General features: G+C 49.5%; 1 protein-coding gene and 1 long non-coding RNA gene across 2 annotated transcripts; one reads left to right on the forward strand and one right to left on the reverse strand.

Moving 5' to 3' along the window:
* The first annotated feature begins 12,259 nt into the window (after positions 1-12,259).
* On the forward strand, positions 12,260-12,726 carry LOC125406253 (uncharacterized). The gene is made up of 2 exons (XR_007233859.2): positions 12,260-12,473; positions 12,601-12,726. It is a non-coding gene; the product is annotated as an uncharacterized LOC125406253 (long non-coding RNA).
* Positions 12,727-24,186: 11,460 nt separating this feature from the next.
* Id3 (inhibitor of DNA binding 3) lies at positions 24,187-25,739 on the reverse strand. Its single transcript, XM_048443238.3, has 3 exons — positions 25,376-25,739; positions 25,181-25,263; positions 24,187-24,686 (listed from the first exon to the last, which is right to left on the reverse strand). The coding sequence occupies exons 1-2, from the start codon at positions 25,673-25,675 to the stop codon at positions 25,204-25,206; spliced, it is 360 nt and encodes a 119-aa protein (XP_048299195.1). The 5' UTR covers positions 25,676-25,739; the 3' UTR covers positions 24,187-24,686; positions 25,181-25,203.

The following is a 25,739-nucleotide window of genomic DNA, read 5'->3' on the forward strand; positions in this document are numbered from 1 at the left end:
GAACATCCACAGCTCACATCTCTCCAATTGAAGAGGCTGAGAGAGTATTGGACGGCTAGTGAGAGGGGCGTCAGCAGGTGCTGGCCTATTCAAGGTCAGCTGTGTGGGGGATTTTATTTTTATTTTTTTTTAAGTTTGAGCCTTGGCATTCAAAGTCCTTCAGTTTGAGTCTCAAAATTAAAACATCATTCGGCCATTAGGAATTAGGCAGCCCAGGTTTTGTCCCCAGCTTTCTGAATTTCACACCCCTAACCCTTTACCCAAGCTGTTTGACAAGATTTCTTAATTCTCTGGGTCTTGTTTTTTTCATCCCTAATGATACTTCATAGGATCACAGAGAAATCTCAAGAGAAAATGTGCAGACCCTCAGGAATCGGCAGCTGTGGCTACGTCAGTCAGACATTGTCTCTGGAACACAGACATCTTTAGTCCATGATATCTCGCAGGGCACTGGTGGCCCATGTCTTTAATCCTAGCCTTGTCTACAGATTGAGTTCCAGGGCAACCAGGGCTACACAGAGAAACCCTGTCTTGAAAAAACAAAATAATAATAATAATAATAATAATAATGTCACCAGGTGGTGGTGGAACACGCCTTTAATTCCAGCTCTCAGAAGGCAGAGGCAGGTGGATTTCCGTGAGTTTGAGGCCAGCCTGGTCTACAAGAGCTAGTTCCAGGACAGGCACCAAAAACTACAGAGAAACCATGTCTTGACAAACAAAAAACAAAACAAACAAGCAAACAAAAAACAGTTTAAATATCTCATTGGTCCTTCCAGGCCCAGTTTAACCCTCTCCTCCTCCAGGAAGCCTCCCTAGCCTATTTCCCCTCTTTCATCCAGAAGGCTTTTTCCTTTCTTTCACTGTTCTTTGTGTTCTGCCTCAAGCAAGGCTTGGCTTTCTTGCCGTGTAAATCATTTGCATTGTAAGCTCCTGCTATGATCACTGTCAAATCTCTCTGAATGGGGCTTGGTGTGATGTGCAGAAGGTGGATAAGAAATATTGATTATGACTTGTTCATGTGTCCAACAGAGAGAGGCAGTAGTAAGATTTGAACTCAGAAAGTCTGGGGGCGGGGTCGCTCACAAAGTCCTGCCCCCTACTTCCTGCTGAATAACCTTGGGCAGCTGTTGCCCCACACCTCAGAACTCCAGTCCTTCAGCCCCTCCCACTCGGCTTGTGGCTAAGGTCTTCAAAGGTGTCATTCACCAGACAGTGGAAGCGATGGTCCCTGGTCTGTCGCTAGAAGCCACTCGGCACACTTCCCCTCAGTGTCTCTGATCCCCGCAGCGCGCTGCACTGTTACTATCCCCATTCTACGGATGAGGGAACCTGGAAGGAATTGTAGCTCAGCAGGTTTGAAACAGAAGCAGAGCCCCAGGGCCAGGGAGGGAAGTGGAGGTGGCAGGGTGGGGCTGGGAGAAAAGGAGGGAACCGGCAGCCAGCGAGGGGGGCCGAGAGCCAGTTCTCGGTGGTGGAGTTTCGGGTAGTCAGGGCTGGCTTTGGAGTTTCACTGCCTGGGAACGGACGGATTCCTGCGGGAGGTGTGGGTGCTGACTGAGCTCAAGCTGGTCTTCCTCGACTTGAATCCTTGCCCCGTCCATCTCAGTCAGGATGCTGGACCGCCAAGCTTTGCCTCTTACACCGTTGGGGACAAAGTGGCCCGTTCATTTACTGGGACACACCGTTGGTTGAATATGGAATCCACAGAATGGCGTCTGGTGCGTTAATAGGTGTAAACACCCGGCTGTGCGGCGTTTACCTGCTTATTTGGTTGTTTGGTTATGGTGGCACTTTTGAGATAAGGTCTTGCTTGCTATGTAGCTCTGGCTAGCCTCTAACTCGTTAGATAGACGAGGCTAGCCTTCCACTCACAGAGATCCGCCTGCCTCTGCCTCCCAAGTGCTAGAAGTGGTCAAGGCCTTCAACCTCAACAGGCGGCAGGCAGAGGCTAGTGGATCACAGTGAGTTCGAAGCCAGCTTGATCTATCTAGTGAGTTCTAGGGTGAGCAGGACTGCATAGTGAGACCCTGTTTCAAAAAATACAACACAAAAAAGCATGGTCTACCATTCTTGTTTGGCTGAAGCCTCCCAATTACCTTATAACAGGTACAATATGAGCACGTGACACTAAGGGTGAAGGCTGTCGCTCAAGGGTTCCCAGCCTTCCTGGTGCTGATACCCTTCAGTAGAGTTCCTCATGTGGTGGTGACCGCCCAACCATAAAATTATTTTTATTGCTACTTCCAAACTAATTTTGCCATTGTTATGAATAATAATGTAAACATCTGTAGGTTTCAGAGGTCTTAGGCGACCCCGTGAAACCCCCAAAGGAGTTGCAACTCATAGGTTGGGAACTGCTTAGTGCAAAAAGATTTGACAGAAGTTGCTTGGAGATAAAACTGGAGCAAACTTGAATCTCTGTCTCTCAAGGCACTAAGATCTTTCTTTTTAAAGATGTATTGATTTTATGTGTATGATTACTTTGCTGGCATATATGTCTGTGTGCCACGTGCATGCTTGGTGCCCAAGAAGGTCAGAAGAGGGCATCCGGTCTCCTGGAACTGGAGTTACTGATGGTTGTGAGCCTCCATATGGGTGCTGGGAACCGGACCTGGGTCCTTTGCAAGAGCAACAAGTTCTTTTAATCGCTGAGCCATTCTCCAGAGCCACACACTAAGGACACTGAATGAAGCTCCAGTCTTGGAAATCCTTGCCTTGTGCATGAGCCAGGGATCTCTGGGCTGCAGACGTTGCTGGCAGTGGAAAGCGTGTGAGCAGGCCGGAAGCGGTGTTTCACGTCTGCAGTCACAGAGGACGGAAGGGGGAGGCAAGAGCAGCGACTGGGGGCAGCCTCAACTGCATAGCTTTAGGCCAACCTGTACTGTATGAGATCCTGCCAAATAAGTAAGTAAGTAAGTAAGTAAGTAAGTAAATAAGTAAATAAATATGCTCACAACTGGGTGAGTCCAGGACGCTTCGGGCCATTTTCCAGGTGGTGAAGGGTGACTCCACGAGTTAAGGACCTGCCTGAGGCACAGAGCTGATAACAAAGTCCTTTTCCCAGCCAGGCACAAAGAACCTTGGAAAATTCCCCAAGCCAATGCAAACTTCCAGTCCCCACATCTGTCATCCCCTGTGTGTCTTCTGAAGAAATACCTCTGACAGATGCCTCCGCTCAAAATCCTGTTTATCAAAGCCTACAATAATTGGTGCAGGTTTCCCAAAGAGTCTGATGTGGTGATTCACACCTGCAATCCTGGCATCCAGCAGGCTAAAACAGGGGGGGATTGCCTTGTGTCAAGGTCACCCTGGGCTTCAGAGCAAGTATCAAGCTAGCCAGGGCTACAGAACAAGATTCTGTCTGTCTGTCTGTCTGTCTGTCTGTCTGTCTCTCTTTCTCTGTGTCTCTCTGTCTCTATCTCTCTGTCTCTCTCTCTTTCACACACACACAGAAAGCACGCGGGAGAGAAACAATGGGACTTGAGAGATGGCTCAGTAGTTAAGAGCACTCAGTGTTCTTGCAGAGGATAGAGCTCAGACTTGGTTCCCATCATCTATATGTTGGCTCACAACTGCCTGCAACTCCAGTTCCTGCGTGCACATGGTACCAAAAAAAATCACACAGGTACACACACATATATGAATGAAAATAAACTCAGGAGGCAGAGGCAGGTGGATCTCTGTGAGTTTGAGGCTAGTCTGGTCTATAGAGCAAGTTCCAGGACAGCCATGGCCACACAGAGAAACCCTGTTCAAAAAAAAAAAAAAAGAAAAAGAAAGAAAGAAAAGAAAAAGAAAAAAATTGTTAGTCCCTCGGGAGATAGCAAAACTGCTGTGAGATTCTGCTTCCCACTGGCATGGCCATCTTGAGAGAGATGGACACAAGCAAGTGTTGGCCAGGAAGTGGGGAAATCTGAGCTCCTACATTGCTGGAAGAAATGAGTTAGTGCAGCTGCTTTGGAAGCAATTTGGCAGTTTCTCAAAAAGCCACACACAGATAGAGAAGGCCTGTAATCTCAGGACTCAGGCTACACAGTATGTCCAGGTCTTACTCCACCAAATCCATACATAGATAGGTAAATAAAACAAAGTCTGGGCCTTTACTCACAGCACTTGGGAGGTGGGAAGATCGCTATGTGTTCAAGGCCATCCTTGTCCACATAGTGAGATTCAGGCCAGTCGTGGCTACATATTGAGACCTTGTCTCAAAAACAAAAAAAGCTATATATATTTGTGTGTATATATACATATATATATTTGTGTGTATATATATACACAAACAACTACAGTATGATCTAGTAATCCTGGCTATAAACTTTAGAGAATTGAAAGCCCTGTTAAGATTGTGATGTGCACTAGGCAGTGGTGGCGAGCACCTTTAATCACAGCTCTTGGGAGGCAGAGACAGGCAAATCCTCAAGTTCAAGGCTAGCCTGGTCTATTGAGCAGGTTTCAGGGCTACACAGAGAAACCCTGTCTTGGGGAAAAAAAAGAAAGAAAAAGGAAGAAAGGAAGGAAAGAAGGATGGAAGGAAGGGAGGGAGGAAGGAAGGAAGGAAGGAAGGAAGGAAGGAAGGAAGGAAGGAAGGAAAGAAGGAAATGCCTCTCTACACCAAAGCGTATTCACGACTAGACTTTGTGGCACATGTCCTTGATTCTAGCCTTTAATTCTAGCACGCAGTGGGACAGAGACAGGCAGGTCTCTGAAGTTCCAAGCCAGCCGTGGCTATATACATGAGATCTTTTTTTTTTATGGTTTATTTAACTTTATCTTATGTGCATTGATGTGAAGGTGTCAGATCCCCTGGAACTGGATCTTCAGACAGTTGTGAACTGCCATGTGGGTGCTGGGAATTGAACCCGCGTCCTCTGGAAGAGCAGTCAGTGCTCTTAACCACTGAGCCATTTCTCCAACCCCTACATGAGATCTTTATGTAGCACATGTGTACACATAAGTGTTCATAGCGAAGGTATGTTTAATGACTCCAGAGTAAAAATAACCCAGGTGTCATCAACTGATAAACAGATACATAAAGAAAACTGTAGCCTTACAACTGATGTGTATGTGTTTCTCTCTACACCTCTCTGGCTGTCCTGGACTTCACTCTGTGACGAGGCTGTCCTTGAACCCGCCTGCCTAGCCTCTGAGGGCTGGGATTATAGTCGTGGGTCCCCATGTGCGGTCTATACTTTTTGCCATAAAAAGCAAAGAAGAACCAATTATACCCCAACATGGATGAGCCTTGAAAATATTTCGCCAAGTGGAAGAAACTGGATACTAAAGGCCACATATTATAAGATCCATTTTATGTGAAATACCCAAAGAATCCCGGTCTAAAGCGCAGAAAACCAGCCTAACATTTCCTGGGGATAGCTCAGTCTCCATTATAGATAGGGAAGGGGAGCACATAAAAGGCAAATGGCCCTATGCCCACCATTCTGCTTGATTTTAAATCTTTGTTTTCTGGGGTGTAAGGGCAATGCTCTGCTGAGGACGCGGCTGTGGGCGTGGTGAACTTGCTCACGCAGTGAGTGAAACAAGCCCTTTGGCGCCAAAGGAAAAGGGTGCCATCTAGAGGTCAGCTGGCGCATCTGCCGCGGAGCGTCTCACCGATTCCCTTGGCGAGTGCGTGCAAAGACAGGGAGTAAAGGATGCAGCCGTGGTGGGAAAGCCTAGGCGACCAATTTGGTCAGATTCTTTCCAGATGTTTCTAGACGCTGAAGATGTTTTTCACAGATGCTGGGACCTGGGAAGATGACCCCACATTAAAGGGGACCATCCATCTGCGGGTATAGCTCAGTTATAGAGGACTTGGTGAGGTGTTTGTTTGCTACAATCTCCAGAATTGAGGGGGAAATGGTGTTCTGGGGCGTGAAGGGGGGAAGGGCAGGAGTGGGAAGTAGATAAAAGGGTGGGAGTAAGAGTAATCAGAAAGCATAACATACATGCATGAAATTATCAACGAATAAATTTAACTTAAACATTAGCTAGGGACTGGAGAGATGGCTCAGCGGTTAAGAGTACTGCCTGCTCTTCCAGAGGTCCTGAGTTCAATTCCCAGGAACCACATGGTGGCTCACAACCATCTATATAATGAGATCTGGTGCCCTCTTCTGACATTCGTTCAGGCAAACATGTAGACAGAACACTGTTTACATAAATAAAATAAAATAATTCTTTTAAAAAGGAAATTCAATTTAAAAATACCTTTTAAAAAAAGAGTTGGGTGGTGATGTCACACACTTTACAGTTCCTGCACTCCATAGGCAGAGGCAGACAGATCTCTGAGTTTGAGGCCAGCCTGGTCTACAAAGTAAATTTCAGGACAGCCAGAACTGGTGGTACACAGAGAAACCCTGTCTCAGAAAACAAAAAACAAACAAATAAACAATAAAACATTTACTGCTGGTCTAGTACAATTTTTTTTTAGTGGCCCATATCCATAATCCCAGTACTTGGGAGGATAAGGCAGGAGGATTGCCAATAGCTCAAGACCAGCCTAGAGGAAGACACAGACAGAAAAACACTGGAGGTATTTAGGACAGTTTGGGGGAGCACCACCCATATCAGTTTTCCCCACCTATTCCCTAGGGCACCCTGTCTTTCACTCTCTGGCTAAAGATCCAGCATGCCGCACCCCCGCCCTCCAGCACCTCTAATCTCCAGTCTCTTCACACTGAGCCTTGAGTTCTGGTCAACATGCTTCTCCCAACTGCCTGACCCCTCTGCTTCCGGAGGACCCGAGGTGTTCTGCTTAAATGTCTTCCTTCAACTCCTGCCCCGGGAAAGCATCCTGCTTGCTCCCCGCCTCCTCAACTCTCTCTCTCTCTCTCTCTCTCTCTTTCTCTCTCTTCCTCCCTCCCTCCCTCCCCTCCCTCCCTCCACCCCCCTCTCTCTTTCTCATTTTGAGATAAGAACTCAGGTAGCTACCAATTTTCTCTGTAGCCAAGGACAGCTGTGAACTCTTGCGCCCTCTGCCTCCACCTTCTGAGTGCTGGAATTACAGGTGTCTGTCACCAAGCTCTGTTTCTTGCTATTTGAATAAGGCCTCACTGTAAAGTCCAGGCTGGCCTCAAACTCAGCCCCAGCACTAGGGCACTAGGATACTGGGATTACAGGTGAGCTTCACCAGGCCTCCTGCCTTTCTGTTAACCAGTTAAGTCACTGAGAATGTCATGCCCGATTCAAAGAAAGACATATATTCATTCCTGATTCAAAGAACTTCCTTTTTTTTTTTTTTTTTTTTTTTTTTTTTTTAAAGCGTGCCTTAATGCTTCAGACCAATAGAAGTGAAATTTTGGAGCAAAGTCAGGAATCCAGACTCAGCTGAGAAGTCACGGCAGGAAGGTACCTTAGGCAAGCCTGCTAAGAGGTCACTCCACACAACAGATCTAAGGCAAGAGGTTTACTGGGGGAGGGAGGAGAGCAAAAGGCCATCCTGGAGTGAGAGAGACAGGCAGAAAGACTGGGATACAGAGAGAGCAGGAAGGGGGGGTCTTTTAAAGGAGACCACGTGACCTGGTGGAGGCTGGTAATGAAGCAAGCAGCTGCATGCTGCTGTCTCCGAGCACAGCATCTCATTTACAGCAGCCTGGCCTGCACAGCACCCTGGGATGGTGTTGAATATAGCATTTGCCTCGGCAGATCTTTGTGTTCCATCTCCACCACAAAACCAAAACGGACCTGGGACCCCAGTAGCGCTTGGTCTTAGGCAAAGGGCTCAGCAGGGCTTAGATCAAGGGTTAAGATGGGAAAACAAGACCAGAGCTGTTTGGTCTTAAACCAGGCATAGTGTTGTACATTCTATATCCCAGCCCTTGGAGGTGGAGGCAGAGACAGGTGGATCTCCGTGAATTTGAAGTCAGTCTGGTCTACAGAGCGAGTTCCAGGACAGTCGGTCTCTGGAATCTTGCTGGTGTCGGGTGGTGATGGCTGGTGTCCAACCTCAGCTGCTGACTATGACCCCAGTGCCTGCCATCCCATGAGTATCTCAGTCCAGCATCAACTTCATGGTAATCACGACTGTTTTTATTCCCCGCCTGCCCTGTTAGATTAAAAGTGCTCCTTGCCCAGCCCAGAGCCCCTGATAGGCTTAATCTCCATTCTCCACAGGAGGTGTGTGAAGTCCTTGGCCGGTCACTCAGCCCCTCCCTGGGAACAGCCTCAGGCCACTGACACAGTCTCTGGAACTTTGTGGCTGGGGAAATCCTATCAGGGGGCTGTAAGGTCAGAGAGGTCTAGGTCACCTCAGAGGCTAAATGTGTTCCCTTTCTCTGCGCCCCCCCCCCAGAAAGAAACATAGCTTTTCCCTCCATCCCACTTCCCCCCTTCGTACTCTTCCACTCAACGTGGCCATTTCCTCTTATCCAGCCAATCAGAAGCTTATTTCTAATCAGTATGCGAGATGGAGTGGAAACCTCATGCATGCTGGGCAAAGCTTTTGGACACTGACCCTATCACCATGATCACAGCGGTTCTTCACTTTCCTAATGCTGCACCCTTAATACAGTTCCTCATGGTGTGACCCTCGCCCAACTGTAAAATTATTTTCATAACTGTGATTTTTTTTACTGTTATGAATTGTAACGTAAATATCTATGCAGGATAGCTGATGCGAAACCCCCATGAAAGGGTCATTCAACCCCAAAGGGGTCGTGACCCACAGATTGAGAACCTCTGCCTACCAGGACATTCAACACTGGACCCCATGTGATGCGGTGCAGTCAAAGTGAAGGTCCAAGGGTTGAGCTGGGGGAAGGGAGGCGGCAGCTCAGTGACACATCACTTGCCTAACAGGTAAGTCCTGTTACACCAATGAACTTTATGTTTAGACTTGGGTCCCAGGGGCATGCTATATTTCATCATGAATATGTAAATATGCTTATGTATGTGTGCTATCCAAAACACATCTGGGGCCAAGCATTTTGGATAAGGGATGACCTACCTGTGACCCACCCAGAAGCTCTCCATTATCAAAGCAGCCACGTGACTCCAGGTCAGGGAGCGCTCAATAAAGTGCCCCAGAATTCTATCTATCCTCTCTATACATGCGGTCAGCTTCCTGAAGGCTTAGAAACATCCACCTGTGATCTTCCTGACTCTTATAACACCATAACAAATGGAGAAACGGGGGTGGGGGGACTGGAGAGATGGCTCAGCAGTTAAGAGCACTGGCTGCCTTTCCAGAGGACCCAGGTTCAAACACTCCCAGCACCCACATGGCAGCTCACAACTGTCTGTAAACTCAGTTTGGATGGGGAATCTAACACTGTCACATCAAGGTGCATAAAATTAAGTAAATTATTAAAAACAAAACAAATGGAGAAACAGATTCAGAGGGTATTAATGAGGGATTATCTAGGGTTGGACAGATGGCTCAGAGGTTAAGAACACTGCCTGCTCTTCCAAAGGTCTCTGAGTTCAATTCCCAGAATTGGTGGGAATTGGTGGGAACATGGTGGCTCACAACCATCTGTAATGAGATCTAGTGCCCTCTTCTGGATAGAAGGAATACATGCAGGCAGATCACTGTATATATAATAAATAAATAATATTTTTCTAATAATTTTTTATTAATTTATAAATAATACCATTCAAAATTTCCACTTCCTTCCCTCCTCCCACTTCCCTTCCACTCCCCTATTTATTCTCCCCCTCTCCCCCTCCAGTCCTAAGAGAGGGAAGGGTATCCAGCCCTGTGGGAAGTCCAAGGCCCTCCCAATAAATAATATCTTTTTTTTTTTTTTTAAAGAAGGGTTATCTAGATCAGGTTGCCTGTGGGCAGGTCTGTCAGGGACTGTCAAGCTTGCAGGAAGACCCAGCCTACTGTGGGCAGCACCATTCTCTAGGCAGGGGGTCCACAGTAGTCTAAGAGAAGAGGAGAAAGCTCACTGAGAGCAAGCAAGCAAAGAACCATGCATTTATTCTCTTTCTGCTTTTGACGCTCCAAGTTCCTGCCTTGACTTCCAAAGTAACGGTCTATCCTGGGGTTATAAGCTGAATAAACTCTTCCTTAAGTTATTATTTATTTTGGTCATAGCAACAGCAGTGAACAGAGAACTGAATAGAGTTTGATCATTTTCCCAAGGTCTTGAGGAAAGAGATTTGTTTTTTCTCTTTTTTCCCCCCCCGAGACAAGGTTTCTCTGTGGGTTTTGGTGCCCGTCCTGGAACTAGCTCTTGTAGACCAGGCTGACCTCAAACTCACAGAGATCCGGCCTTGAGGCAGATGATGGCAAGTATTTGAGTTAATGCTGCCTAGGATGCCTTCCTAACAACCGACTTTTTTACCTCGTGATGTTCTCTGGAAGCCTCGGCTTAAGCATTCCTAAGTAGGATAGGAACTCCCACCCAACAGGATGACGATTAGAACAGGCGCCGGCATCTGAAAGTTACATAGCCCTGAAGAAAGTTCTCTCCTCCAGTGCGGCAGCTGACAATTGCAGCAACTGGCCACAAGAGAGCAGTCACACGCCGAAAAATCTGCGCTGTCACTCTTTCTACGGTGGCGGGTTCTATTGAACCTTTCCTCCCTTGTTTGACCCTGGGATCAAGGGCATTTCTCACCGCCCTAGAACCTTAAACTGACCTGCCAGGTTTAGAAGTTAAGGCCTAAGGACCCTTTAGCAGTATCAGTTCTGCTGCAGGAGGGGGTTTAAGGGTGATCCAGCTGTGTCCCATTTGGAGGTGGCAGTGGTTGGGGAGGCGGCAATTACCAACAGTTTCCCTCCCGCTGGGGGCTGCGACACAGCTGCAGGGTGTGTGTATGTGGGGGGGGGGTTTGACAAGGAGGGCTTTGGAATTGTCTCCCTAGGGGTTTCCATGGCTACAGATTGATGCAAGCAGCCCACTAGGCTGTGTCCTTTATCTATATTGTCTCTGGGGTAGACAATGGACCTTGGGGGTTGCTTGGCTGTATGTATGGCCTTGTGTGCCCTCTGCATGAGCCCTCTGACCCCAGATGCTGAGGCTGAGGGAGGTGGGTGAGGGGGGCAGTCTTGGTAGTCAGCCTTGCTTTGGGGTACCAGATGGAGGCTCCCTAACAACAAAGCCCAGAGCACTAAATAAAAGGCTGGAGGGGACTAGCTTTGACATACCCCTGCCACTGTCCCTTCCTGGCTGTGTGACTTGGGCAAGTTATTTCATCTACAAGAGTCTCAATGCCCTCAACACATGAAGACAACACCTGTTTTATTAAATTGCTGAGGAAGATGTCAGGCCAAAAGCCCACATACAAGGTCCTCAGGGTGAATGAGTTCAGAGAAGTTGAGGCATGCCTTGGGACATGGGCCTCAGGTGCCCATCTATGGCTTGCAGACTTAGAAAGGCTTAAAGCATGAAATGCAATGATGAATTTACAAAAAATTCTGGCCGGGTGGTGGTGGCACACGCCTTTAATCCAGCACTTGGGAGGTAGAGGCAGGTGGATCTCTGGGAGTTCGAGGCCAGCCTGGTCTACAAAGCGAATGCCAGGACAGCCAGGACTTTACACAGAGAAACCATGCCTCAAAAAAACAAAACAAAACAAAGAAATTCTTAGGAGGTTGAAGGTGTAATTGAGTTTCAGATTGTCTAGTAAGTACAAGGCTTTTTTGTTTTGTTTTGTTTTAAGATTTGTTATATGTACAGTGCCCTGTCTGCGTGTATCCCTGCAGGCCAGAAGAACACACCAGATTTCACTACAGATGGTTGTGAGCCATCAAGTGGTTTCTGGGAATTGAACTCAGGATCTTTGGAAGAGCAGTCAGTGCTCTTAACCTCTGAACCATCTCTCCAGCCCCAATATTACTTTGATACCCAGCAACAAAATAATGGCAATAATGTTATTTGAGGCAGGATTTCTGTGTAGTCCTAGCTGTTCTGGAAGTCACTCTGTAGACCAGGCTGACCTCGAACTCAGAGATCTACTTGTCTCTGCCTCCTAAGTGCTAGGATTAAACACACCCGTGCACCCACCCCCAGCTAATTTCTCACTCTCTCTCTAATCTCTGTGTGTGTGTGTGTGTGTGTGTGTGTGTGTGTGTGTAGAGGTCAGTGGTTGACAATGAGTGCTTTTCTCAGTCACCATCAACTTTTTTTTTTAAGGGTTAGTATTTTAAGTTGTATTTGATGTGTGGGTGTTCTGCTTTACGAATGTATGTGCATAGCATGAAACTGCCACCTGCAGAGGTCAGACGAGAGCCTGGGAGCCCCTGGAAGAGTTAAGAGCTGACAACTAGGCCCTAGAAACAGAACTCAGGTCCTCTGCAAGCACAGCAGGGACTTTAAACCACTGAGCATCTCGCCGCCCACACACATGATGTTTTTGAAAGTGAGTCTCTCATTGAACCTGGAGCTCACTGACTCTGTCGAACTACAGGTGGCCACCAAGCTCCAAGGGCCCCCACTGAGCCCAGTGAGAAGACAAGGGTGCTGCCCTGGCCTTACCTGGGTGCTGGAGATTGAACTTGGATCTTCATGCTTGCCCAGCAGGTGCTTTTCCAAATAAGCCATCTTGCTGGTCCAAGTCTGGTCTGTTTGCTTGGTTTTTTTGTTTTTTTTTGTTTTTTTTTTTTTTTGTTTTTTCTTTTTTTAATTTCTTCTCCTCCTTCCTCAACAGGGTATCACTGTCGCCTGGCTGGCCTGAAACACACTACGTAGACCAGACTGGCTTCATACTCACAGTCATCCATCCTCCTGTGCTTCCTGAGTGCTGGGATTAAAGGCGAGTGCCACCACGCCCTGATCTCTTTGTGTGTGTGTGTGTGTGTGTGTGTGTGTGTGTGTGTTTTTAATCATGTGAATGTGTCTGTGTGTGCCCACAGAGGCCAGAGGTTGACTGTTGGGGTACAGGCAGTTGTCAATTTCCTATGAGTACTGGGAACTGAACTCAGGTCCTCTGCAGGAGCGGTAATGGCGCTCTTGACCACTGAGTGATCTCTCCAGGTTTCTGTCTGTGTCTCTCTCCTGCTTGGTACTGACAAGCTTTACACGGCATTGGAAGATGCAACACACGGTCAGGGCACCATGGGACGCTCATAGTGGTCAAGCCTTCGGGGACATGGAAGCTCGGGACCTTTTTCTGAAGAGGGTGGGGCTTGACCAGCGGGTTGAGGGTCTCAGGATGGGGGAAGCTTTGCAGAAGGAGCTGCAACGCTGTGGGAGGGAGAAGAGCAGCTCAGAGGGCTTTGTCCCTAGCTGACCAGATCTCAGAGGGTCACTGCTGCCCTCTGCAACAGATGTGTGCATGAGAGAGGAGGGAAGGAAGGGGTGGGAAGCTATTATCACTATGTCCCATTCCTGGGACTCCTTTATTTGCGACCAGTTGATCATTAATCCACGTATAACAAGGATATATAGATCCGGGGGGGGGGGGGGGGGGCTAGGAGCTGGGCAAGCACCATTCCTACCACACGGTCAACCCAGCACTGCCATGCTGCTCTCCAGCTGATTTGGCCCCAGATGCATAAGGATCAGAATTAAAATGACCTCATCTGCATGTGAGAAACACAAAGAGACAAAGTAGAACAGATTTTTTTTTTTTTTTTTTGGTATTAAAAAAACAATGCAGGGGCTGGAGAGCTGGCTCAGTGATTCAAGCACGGGCTGCTCTTCCAAAGGGCTCAGCACCCATGTGACAGATCACAACTGTCTGTAACTCCAAGATCTGACACCCTCATACGGACACACATGCAGGAAAAACACCAATGCACATAAAATAAAAATAAATAGCTATATATAAAAAACCAACACAATACAAACGGAGTTTCAGTGTTTAGGGAGGATAAATGAAGCCCTAGGTTTGATCGTCAGCACTTCGTAACCCTGTGATGTTATAACCATGTAATCCCAGCACTCCAGAGGTACAGGCAGGAGGATTAGAAGTTCACGGTCATCCTTGACTACATATTAAATTCAAGGATAGCTTAGGCTACGTGAGCATCTGAAAACAAAACAAAAAACAACCAAAAACAACACTGCAGAAAGCAGAACACGGTGATGGCTCAGACCTATAATCCCAGCAACTGAGAGTCAAACAGAAAGCTTGCTGAGGATGAGGCCAGCCTGGCCACATAACAAGCTCCAGGCTAGCTTAGACTAGAGTGAGAACCTGTCTCAGAGAAGCAAAAGCAGGCCTGTGGTGGTGGCTGCGCACACCTGTAATCCCAGCACTTGGGAGGTGGAAGCGGGCAGGAGGCCAGCCTGGTCTACAAAGCCAGTTCTACAGCCAGGACTGTTACACAGAGAAACCCTGTCTCAAACACCAAACCAAAACAACAACAAAACCACACAAAGATATTTAAGATACGGAATCAACCAAGAAAATTTAAAGGCTTCCCACTTAAAGATAAAAGACTTTCAAGAAGATGTTCTCAAAGTTCATTGTGCATCCTTAGCTTCTGAATATAAATTTGTGCGCTGTTGTGACAATGCACACAGGAAGGGCAGAAGACAGATTTTAGGGCCTTTCTGTTCTTGTTTTTGAGACAGGGTTTCTCTGAAGCTTCAGAGTCTGTCCTGGAGCTAGCTCTTGTAGACCAGGCTGGTCTCAAACTCACAAAGATCTGCCTGTCTCTGCCTCCTGAGTGCTGGGATCAAAGGCGTGCGCCACCACCGCCCGGCTTTTTCCCTTTCTGTTCTTTCACTGTGGGCTCTAGGACTCCGACTCAGGTCATCAGGCTGGCACAGCAGGCACATTTATGACAGAACCATGTTGCCAAGTCCAACGTGTGTGCAGCACAGATCTTGTACAACCAAGTGTTCAACAATGAATGTTGCCACTTTAAGCGTTATTGAGTTTATCACTACACCACCAACGCTGAGGCCCAGGGGTAAGCAACCACGTCCTATCACTGAGAATGCCGACATGTGTGTGTGTGTGTGTGTGTGTGTGTGAGAGAGAGAGAGAGACAGAGACAGAGACAGAGACAGAGACAGACAGAGAAAGAGACTTTTGGCTGGTCCCACAGCTTTACATATACCACCTCAGTGAGTTCTCAAAATAATCTTGGTTTTGCTTTGCCCTGGTTGGTTGAGACAGATGCTTGCTATGTAGCTCAGGCTAAACTTTTTACTGATCTTCCTGCCTACGACCCGTGGGTGATAGGATTGCAGGAGTGCACAGCTGTGCCTGGGTTCAGAATTACTGGGTGGGTGGGGGCACTAGGGTGATAGTCTGGAGGGAGAGGGTTTGCAAGCACACCAGAGTCCCTGGGTTCAATTCCCAGTACCATAGACAGCACATACACACACACCTCTCAGGAGAATGATCCTTCTCTTTTCTGTCCCATGTTAGAGTGAAAACCCAATCTCGGTGATCTTCACTCTTCATTCTTTTATCCAGACATATTTAATCTCTTATTCACATTTGGAGATGAAATAAAATAAGTTTATGGGGAAAGACTTTCATTGGCTTAACTGGGGTGTTAAGAGGTAATAAGTCAATCTATTTATGTAAGGCACAAAGACTTTATTTCATTTCCTTAAAATGATTTTTACTCACCTGAAAACAAGCCGGGTGTCTGAGAACTCTCATTGCTGGACTCTTGGCAGGAACTCCCTTTCAGGAACTTTCTACACTTTCTGTGGACTTTGCAAGAACCTGGAAAGGACTGGAGATGAGGCTCAGTGGAAGAACACTTGCTTAGCATGCACAAGGCTGTGGGTTCAATTCCCAGCACTACACAAAAGAACCCCAAAATGTAGAGATGCTGGACCCCCTTTCACAGGAGAGACGAGAAAGGGATGAGTCTGAGGGAGGTGATGATCTCTGCAGAGTCGCAGGGCAGGAGGGGGACAGAGCCACGGCTGGTGGCGGCCATGTCTCCCTCAGAGCCTGCTGGGGAGAGTGGAGCAGCCTCCAGCTCCTTGAAGCCCCTTTCCAGCCCTTCTGGAAAGGAGCCATGGTGGCTCGGGCTTCTCAGAGCATGTGTGTCCGCAGGCTTGTGTGCTCATGTAGGCACATGTGTGGCTATGTGAAGCTGGCTTGGTGCCTGGCCTCACAAAACCATGTGATAAAAATCTGGTACATCTTCCTGAGATGTCAATTCAACTTAAAGAACCAAACAGAAAAGAGATGCCACATTTTTACATGACAGCACAGATGGCTACAGAATGTGTGAGCAGTGACTTCTCAGGGCACACCAAGATGATGAGGGACAGCTAGGCGGAGGAAGGGTACCACATGCTAACTGGCTCTCAGATCTCTCCGTGGGAGAAACGACTGCCGCTCCCATTACATAGCTGTAGATGCTGGGGTCAGAAACAGTTAAGTCATATGTCCAAATCCACATAGCCGGCGAGTGGGAAAGCCTGTAACTCACAGGCATTTAATGTGAGACTATTAGAATATCTGTATTAGCCATCACTTGTTCAAACGGAAATTTTACCAGAATCGTGTATGAAGGTGATCACTTCAAGCAGAGAGGGAAGAAACAGTTGGTAGAGCACTTGCCTAGCAACACCCAACATTGTACACCAGGCACTGGGCAGTAAGATGGCTCACCAAGTAAAAGTGCCTGCCACCAAGACCAACATCTCGAGCTCAATCCTTAGGACTCACTTGGTGGAAGAGAACTGGCTTCTGCGAGTTGTCCTCGGATGTCCCTCCACAGGCTGTGGCCTAGAAGCGCCCAAACGCACACAAGATTTTGCAAATAATAATAAATTATGAAATTAAAGACATGTGTACATGTCTGTGATTCCAACACTTAGGAGGTAGAGGCAGGAGGGTCAAAAGTTTAAGGTCAGGCTGCAAAGATGGTTCAGTGCTTCCAGAGGACTCAGGTTGGATTTCCAGTACCCATGGGGCTGCCGAAAACCAGCTGTAACTCCCATTTCAGGGGCTCTGATGCCCTCTTCTGGTCGCCTCAGACACTGCATGCATGTGTTGTGCAGACCTACATGTGGCAAAATAGTCATACACAAAAAGTAAAAATAAATAGGCCTTTTTTTTTAAAAGCTCAAGTTTAATCCCGACACTAGGGAGGCAGAGGCAGGCAGATCTCTGTGAGTTCGAGGGCAAGCGTGGTCTACAGAGAGAGTTCCAGGACAGCCAGGGCTACACAGAGAAACCCTGTCTCAAAATGCAAAACAAAAAGTTCAAGGTCAAAGGCTAGATAGAGAGTTGAAGAGCAGCCTAGAAGGAAAAAAGAGGAGGGGAGGGAGGGGAAAGCAAGACAGAGAGGTGGGACAAGTGGCCTCCCATGGGTCCCTCTGGCTAGATAGATAATGGCTGTCCACAGTGAACAGTCACCTAGACCATGCGACCATGCACGCTACTACTGTGTGACCCCTAGAGTTCGGCTTTTTTTTTTTTTTAAGGCAGATTTTATTTTATGTTTTTTGTGAACTTTTTTTTTGGTAAGATTTACTTAGTATGTACATAGTGTTCTGTCTGCAGGCCAGAAGAGGGTGCCAGATCTCATTACAGATGGTTGTGAGCCACCATATGGTTGCTGGGAATTGAACTCAGGACCTCTGGAAGAGCAGCCAGTGCTCTTAAGCCATCTCTCCAGCCCCCAAGTTGGGCTTTTTTTTTTAAGACAAGGTTTCTCTGTGTAGCTTTGGAGCCTGCCCTGGAACTCACTTTATAGACCAGACTGATCTCGAACTCACTGAGATCCATCTGCCTCTGCCTCCCAAGTGCTGGGATTAAAGGTGTGTGCCATCACACCGGCAAGAGTCTGGCTTTTATTTCCAGGTCTGTGAGTACTTCTTTTCCATATGACCTTGCGTAAGTCACTTCTCCGTCCTGGGACTCAGTTTCCTCTTGCAGGATGGCAGAGAGGAACTGCAGACACAGAGGTTAAGAGGTTTGTCCATGCTGGCACTGCCGAGGAGCGGAATCCAGCCTGTGGCTTCCCTGCACGGCTCATTCCTTAAGTGCCAGCGTGCCCTCCTGGATACAAACACCGGGTAGGTGGTCCCGAGGTGCTGCCGTGTGCTGCCAACACCAGTGCCTAAGAACCTGGGAATGTGACACCACACCTAGCAGACTTCCTGGTGGGGGTCACCCAGGGCCGAGCAAGTGCCAGGAGCTTTACACGTGTCATCAAATGTAATCATCATGTCAATCCAGCGAGGCTCGTGGAGGATAAACGGCTTACCTGTGCTGGCAGAGCTGATAAATGACAAAGCCAGGGTTCCCGTCAGCTGTGTCTGCTTCCCAGACTCACACAAGCAAAACCAGCTTCAGGAGAGCTGCTGCGGCTGGGGCAGTTGTAGGCTGTCTGGGGCTGGTGCACGTTCTGAGGGGTTTCTGTCTGTCTGTGTGTGCCCAGGTGTGCACAGGGCCTGTAGGCGGGGAAGCCAGAGGCCAACGTCCGGCGTCTTCGATTCTTCTTCTCCGTATATGTGGAGACAGGCTTTCTCACGGACTCAGGAAGAATGACTTGTCGGTAACTCCCAGGATCCTCCTGTCTCCCTCCCCAGCACTGGGATTACAGACATGTGCTCCTGCACACAGCCTTCTCAGGTCCTCATGCCTGCAATTCAGGCTCCTTCCTAACTGAGCTGCCTTCCTCGTCTCAAAGTCTTAAGTAAAGCATTCTTTCCCTTTTGCTTGAAGATGCCAGGAATGGGGTTCAGGACCTAACACGCTAGTGCTCAGCTATGGCCCCAAGCTGAGCAAAAGTTCCTAACATGGCAGATGACAAACACACTGGCTACTCTACCTCGCCTTTTGTTAAGACCCTAACAGCTTAGGGTCACAGGACTGAGAGAGAAGACACCCCTCCCTTCCAGACTGTGTTGCCCTGTAGGGGCTGTGCGCTTCTAAAGGCCTCCTCTGAACAAGATCTTGCTGCTCTTGTCTACGCAGATGGATCCGCAGTGCAAGAGGTGATTGACAGGTTGTAGGACCCCCCACCAGGATAAGTCCTGGGAGAAAACCAAGAGATCATGAATGGTGCAGTTTGTCACACATCTGGACCCACTGGCCGATCTACAGGACCTCTGGCCCCAGTGAGAATGGGGGACAAGTTGGGGAGAATGCGGTAGTCTGTATTGGTGGCCCCCAAGTCTCCTGAATAACTTACAGGGGATTGGTACAGGGGCCTTTATCTCGAAACTATTTGGATGCTAGAAAGAGCAGGGACTGAAAACTACACAAGGCTTAGCGGGAGCCAGGGTCACGGAGTGGGAGACGCATCCTGGGGAGTCAGCTGGGCCTTAAGCACCTCCTGCCACAGAACACACGCTTTTCGCCCCAAACCCATCCACTGCCAGCTGGCCAGCGACCACCTTGATGTAGGGTAATGGGTTCCGTATGTGTCTCTAGGAACCCAGTTAAGCTGCCCCAGCAGTTCTCAGAGCCTTCTCTCCCTCCTGGCTTTCAGCTCCTACTTGGTCACCCTTCCTCCATTTGTTCCTGGCAGCGGGGCAGGGAAGGGGCTGGGCAGGGACAAGAGACAAGGCTTCCGGGAGGTGCCATCCCAACTGCCCTTTTCCAGAGTCTCTGGGTAGGGCTGTGTTCTCCAGCAGTCCCCGGCAGTCTCTCTGTAAGAGCAGTGGGTGAGGTCTGTGGATTGGCAAGAGTCCAGCCTACCCCATCCCCAAAGCGGGAATAATACCCCTGCTGGCTTCGGGAGAGCTCAGTGGGTGAAGAGAGACCGCGATGGGAATCCAGGAGGTTTAGGCTCAAACTCTTTCTTTTACGTTTAGATATTTCAGTTTTCCTGTTTGTTTATCCGCTGTTCTTCCCTAGCATTTTGAGATGGAGTCTAATGCTGCTCAGATTGGCCTCTGACTTCATAAAATTTCTTACGTGTGTGTGTGTGTGTGTGTGTGTGTGTGTGTATGGAGGGGGTGCACATGCACGCTGCAGTATGCATGTAAGGACAACTTGTGGAAGCCCCTTCTCTCCACTATGTACGTTCTGGGGGTTGAACTCGGGCCATCAGGCTTGGCAGCTAGCTCCATTAACTTACTGACTCTGGCCTCCAATTTTCAATGTAGTGGAAGATCGCCCTTGAATTCTTGATCTTTCTGCCCCTACCTTCCAAGTACAGGGATTACATACAGACAGGTATTTGCCACCATGCCTCCCTCCATCCATTCGTTTATTTTTTTTAAATATTTATTTATTTATTATGTATACAATATTCTGTCTGTGTGTATGTCTGCAGACCAGAAGAGGGCACCAGACCCCATTACAGATGGTTGTAAGCCACCATGTGGTTGCTGGGAATTGAACTCAGGACCTTTGGAAGAGCAGGCAATGCTCTTAACCTCTGAGCCATCTCTCCAGCCCCCATTCGTTTATTTTTGAAGACAGGGTTTCTCTACGCAGTCCCAGAACTTGCTCTGCAGACCACACTGGCCTCAGAGAGTCCCCTGCCTCTGCCTCCTGCGTGCCGGGATTATAGATATTTGCCGCCACGACCAGATCCACCCAATGGAGATCAGAAGTGAGCACTGGAGGCCCTGGATCTGATGTGGGTGCTGGGAACCAAACTCTGGTCCTCTGGAAGAGCCACGGGTGCTCTTAACCTCTGAGCCATCTCTGCAGCCCCTTATCCAGTTTTAAGACTAGTTATTGTTATGTATCCTAGGCTGGCCTCAAACTCAGGATCCTCCTGCCTCAAAGTCCTGAGTCCAACACATGCCATCACATCCTACTTACGAGTCTTGTCTTGACCACTAGCTTGCTGGATGTCTCTGAACAGGCCACATGTGTGAGGCTTGAGGGTCCTCCCATCCCTGACAGGAGATTTGTGAACAAATGGGAAAAGGTACTGGGAGGAACAACAGCTCTCTGCTAAACACATTTGGTTCTTCGGTGCAGCCCCTCCCTACCCTGGCCAACATAGGTTTCTATTCACAACAGGGCTTCAGGCCCAAGTAGGCTTCTGCCTATGACATTTGGCTGAGAGGAACAGAGTACTGGTGGAAAGTGGGTGTCCCCAGCAGGAAGGCTAAGATGATGGTGAGGCTCCCACCGGGGAGGGATGTGTGAGCTGGCGGAGGGGCTTACAGAAAGCAGATCCTCCTTACATAGCTTGTCAAAGGCAACCCCCAAACCTTGGTCTCTAAGTCTCCTTATCCTGACCCCACATCTAGTTCATGAGGCCAGGCGACAAACTATTACCAAAGCTGCTTGGAACCCCAGTTCGGGCCATGCTCTGACGGGTTCATCAAGGGGCTTGCAGACCGACCCCATCATAATTACACAGCGACCTCCTAGCCTTGCCTCGGACTGAAGTCTAACTGGAGGGAGAATAATCAGAGAACTCTAGAGTAAAGTAGGGCGTCACCGCCAGCTTCGGGCGGGGTGGGAAGGGAGGGCAGGGAAGCCTGGTGGCTCGAGGCCACTCTCAGAAGGTCGGCGAGGCCTTGTGCAGGGCACGTCGCAGGCACCCGAGGAATGCGCGTTGCCTGAAAGAATGAAGGAAGGAAGGAGCGGGGTGCGAGGCAGGCGGCCGCCGGGCCGAGTCAGGAAGCGGGGTGGGGGCGCCGCCAGGCTGCAGCGGCCCAAGCGCCGATGGGGGCAGCGCGAGAGCAGTGGGGTCAGCGACTCGGCCGGGTAGTGGGGGGCTCACCCAGGCCGGGAGGTTGGGAGCTGCAGGCCGCGCTGCTGGCAGAAGCGGCGGGGGCGCCGCGAGGCTCCGGATGGGCTACGAGCCCCGCCCGCAGGCTGCGGAGGGAGCCGGAGCCAGAGTGGAGCCAGAGCTCAGACATCCGGGCGCCAGCGAACACCTGCGAGCGGCCCCCAGGGCCCGCGGGGGGCGGGAGAGCGCGGGCGCCGGGCCGGGGGTGGGGCCGAGCTAGGGGTGGGGCCTGGAGCTCCGCCCTCCCGGGCCCAGGGCCACGTGGGCCGAGACTCTCTGCCCTGCCCAGGCGCCGCCGAGCCGCTTCTTCTTGCCTGGAGGCCGGCTATGGGGTGTGTGTGTGTGTGGGGGGGCAGTCTTAAGGGAATGCGCTCACAGAAGTTTTAAAGGTGTAGTCGGGGGAGCCTGGGGGAAGAGTGGCGGCCAGGGACAGCTGTAACGATTCGGAAGACAAAATTGAAGAGTGTCCCACGCTGTATAGAGAGTCAGGTGAACTGCCTTCTTGGAAGGCCACCAAGTGTCAAGGATATGAGTTTGAATCCCTGCTTTGTCACTTAGGAACTGTGTGGCCACGAGCTAATAGAGTATTTTAATATATATTCATATATATATATATTCAGCCCAAATGTTTGTGCTTCAGAGCTAAGAGATCAGCTCAAGATCCTCAATTGTATCGCTCAAGGAGCCCGGGAGATGTTTTATGTGTGGTCTTTTGTCCGAACCATAAAACTGCAAGGGAGGTACGTACCATCATCCTATTTCCTACAGAACTGGGGTAAACCTTCATGTTTTGTTGTTTGTTGTTTATTCAACAAGCTCTTACTGGGCTCCAAATTTGTGCCCCACAAATTTGGCAGGGAAAAGAGATGTCTGAAGTAGAGATGAGAATGTGGGCTTTGAAGCTAGAGGAAGCTGAACTTCTTAAATACCTTCTCCCACTTCCACGCTGTGACCTTGATAAACCTATTCAAAAGACCCACCTTACTGATTAGAAAAAAAGATTAAGACGAAATGGACTCAGCGCACCTGGTAGGCACTCCCCTTAATGACTGCAACAGCAGACTATCCCAGAGGTTTCTGACCTAGGGCTAAATTGCTTTCACTCTCTAATGACTAATGGATTGGCGGGATGGTCTAAGCTTTTGTCCTGGCCACCTGAACTGCTCAGCCCTGGGAGTCTTGACAAGCAATTTCCTTGGAATTAGCTTAATAATGCCTCGTAGGTGTGTGATGCATTTCAAAGAACTTTCCCATCATTATCTTTGGTCCTAGCAGGCAGCTGGGCTCAGAACGAAGTGGCTTGCTCCAGGTCACATGGCACACGAGCCTGCTGCTTTCCCTTGTCTTCTAAGTGAACGGGAAGAAGGCCGACTACTGTGCTAGAGAGTAAAGGCCGTTCCGAAATGCCTGATACACATGTGGAAACTGAGTCTCTCTGGAGGCACAGTCTGCAGCCTGCCGTGCTCGGCAATCAGGGATGCTCACCTGTATCCAGAGACCATATCACAGCCTAACACACGCTCCAAGGTGGATGTGACCAGAGAGAGTCCTAAATTTATTTGGCAAGGGTTTCTCACATGGGAGCTGAGACCTCCAGAAGGTGGGAGGTTGCTATTACCCTGCAGAAAAATCATGTGTGCTTTCTGAAGGATGCTCTTATCTTCCATCAACCCATCAGAGGAAACCAGGACCCAGAACAGGTTAAAACTATTTATCAAACTGCAGGACGGCTGGCAAAGGCAGAGGTTGCACCCCCTGCTTGACCCTGGTTCACCCCAAAAAGCTTACTAGGGTTAAGGCACAAAGGGTAATGACATGCCCTGCTTGTTATGAAATAGAAGTAGCTCATGCCAAGGCCCAACACACAGATGGGATCCCACCTGGGGAGGGGCAATGATGGTGTAGATAGATGGGGCATGGGTTGATGTCTTATCTCTTTTCCCACTCCCAGGCCTGACCCCATAAAATAGCCAGTCTAAGGTCCTAGTCCTGCCCACCCAAATCCTAGTCACTCTTCTCAACTTCCCAGGTCAAAGTTTACTGAGCGTTAACGGAACTTGCAGCTTCACTTCACAGCTAGCCTGCATTCCTGAGCTTGAGAGTGGCTGCAGATTTGAGGGGACCCCGGTTTCGGCTTGCTCTTCACTTCCGTAGCTCTGGCTGACCTGGAACTCAGTACTCGGTAGGCTGACCTCAGATGCAGAGAAATGCCTGCCCGTGCCTCTCATGTGCGAGAATTAAAAGGTGTGCCGTGCGTCACTATGCCCAGCAACCCTGAAGTTTGGAAGTCTAGGAAGAAGCTGAAATGGGACCACCCTTACCAGATCCCTTGCTAGGAGCCAGGAAGGCATCACCAATTTGTAGCATCAAAGAGCCACTTCCAAGTTTTGAGGGACTGAAAGAAAAACGCAGCCTCAAACTTCCTGGGTAGCTTGTATTGTAGCAGGGTAGGATTGCAGATCCTTTATCTCAACCCCCAATGGATTTGGGGATTCCCATTCTTAGCCCTTTCAAATATCCACCCCACAATATCCCTCATCTTCAATCAACCCTGAGGGTATCCAAACTTGTTCCTTCCAAGGTCCTAGGCTATTTCCTAAAGACAGACAGGTAAGATTTAAGAAATGGGCAGATGGCGCATGATGTCATACACAAAGTGTTCAAAAATGGTTTATTATGCAAAATGTTAACTTTTATAAAAAGTTTAATATACATCACATGATTACAGAAAGTCACCTTCCTGTAAAAAAGGTACAAAAGCTATATACTCTATTATAGAGTTCATAATCAGGGCAGCTGAGCCGTTCTCCAAGGAGATCAGAAAACCAGCTCTTACGCTGCCTTGGCAGTGTGCAGGGCAGCCACTCGCCCCCCTTCTCGACACCCCCATTCTCGGAAAAGCCAGTCTTTTAAGACTTGGGAGTCAGGGTAGGGACAGGGTGACGTTGTCCAGCTGCTGACCAGCGCTAGCTCTTCAGGCCACCCAAGTTCAGTCCTTCGCTCTCGGGCTCCCGGTCCAACCTCGAGGCAGGGGTTATGGGGAAGTTAAGAGGGCTGGGCAAGATCGAGGCTCATCCATGCCCTCGGGCTTCCGGCCGGAGAGAGGGTCCCAGAGAGTCCCAGGGTCCCAAGAGGAACGGGCGCCAGCACCTGCGTTCTGGGCGGGGGAGAAGAGAAGAGTGAGAGAGCCGTCAGTTTCCGCCGAGCGCGCCCAGGCGGAGGCCGCCGCAGACTGGCCGGCGCCAGGGAGGAAACTCGGTCTCTACCTCCAGCTGATAACTCTGCACCCCACACAGCCTCCACCCAGTTGGCGCCAAAGGACCACAGGCGGAGCCACCACTCCCCCTCCCGCTTGGAAATGACACTAATGGAAAAGGGGCTGCCTTTACTAAAGGACTATTTGGTGCGATCCGCGCGCCCACTTGCCCAAGGCTTTGGCCACCCTGGGTGAACAGAGGCAACGTGCTTTAGAAATGCACGTGATATTGACATTGGTACTGTCGTTTACTCTAAGTGACCACGGATAAGCCTCTTGTCTCTCTCTGGCTTGGATTTCCCTAAACGGAGGAAACCCTAAACCTTGCAATGTTCTGTCAACCTCAGGACTTTCCAAGCAAGCCTCCCTCTCGTCCGCGTCAGAAGAAAACTTACCGGGAGGTGCCAGGGCCGCCAGGTCAGTGGCAAAAGCTCCTCTTGTCGTTGGAGAGCACAAGTTCCGGAGTAAGCTCAGCTGTCTGTGAAAGGAGGATAAGAAGCAAGTTAGCCAAGTCATTCGGGGACTCGGTGAGAGACCCGTAGCATCCCAGTCCGCATGATCAGCTCTGCCCCGCCTGGTTCCCCGCGCACCTGGATTGGGAGATGCGGACCGTCCGGGGGTCCAGGCGCCGGCTCTGCCAGGACCACCTGCAGATCGAGGATGTAGTCTATGACACGCTGCAGGATTTCCACCTGGCTAAGCTGAGTGCCTCTCGGGACTCCCGGCACCAGTTCCCGCAGGCGCGAGTAGCAGTGGTTCATGTCGTCCAGGAGGCTAAGCGGCTCCTCGGCCGCCGGGCTCTTGCCGCGGCCCCGAGCGATGGCCAGGCTGCGTTCCGACAGGCAGCACACTGCTTCGTAGCAGCCGCGCACTGGGCTCAGCGCCTTCATGTTAGATAGTAAAGCTGGAGGTGAGAGAAAGACCACTAAAGCAGCAAACAGTCGGCGCACGCCT

This window comes from Myodes glareolus, chromosome 6 (assembly GCF_982192425.1).
Source record: "Myodes glareolus chromosome 6, mMyoGla1.1, whole genome shotgun sequence".
In the NCBI taxonomy this organism is placed as follows: Eukaryota; Metazoa; Chordata; class Mammalia; order Rodentia; family Cricetidae; genus Myodes; species Myodes glareolus.

Excerpts from the sequence above, each read along its gene's own strand:
- Id3 (XM_048443238.3), bottom strand. The coding sequence starts at position 25,675 with ATGAAGGCGCTGAGCCCAGTGCGCGGCTGCTACGAAGCAGTGTGCTGC. Across the intron at positions 25,264-25,375 it reads GTCCGCATCTCCCAATCCAG|ACAGCTGAGCTTACTCCGGA; the intron begins GTGCGCGGGGAA and ends CTCCTTTCACAG.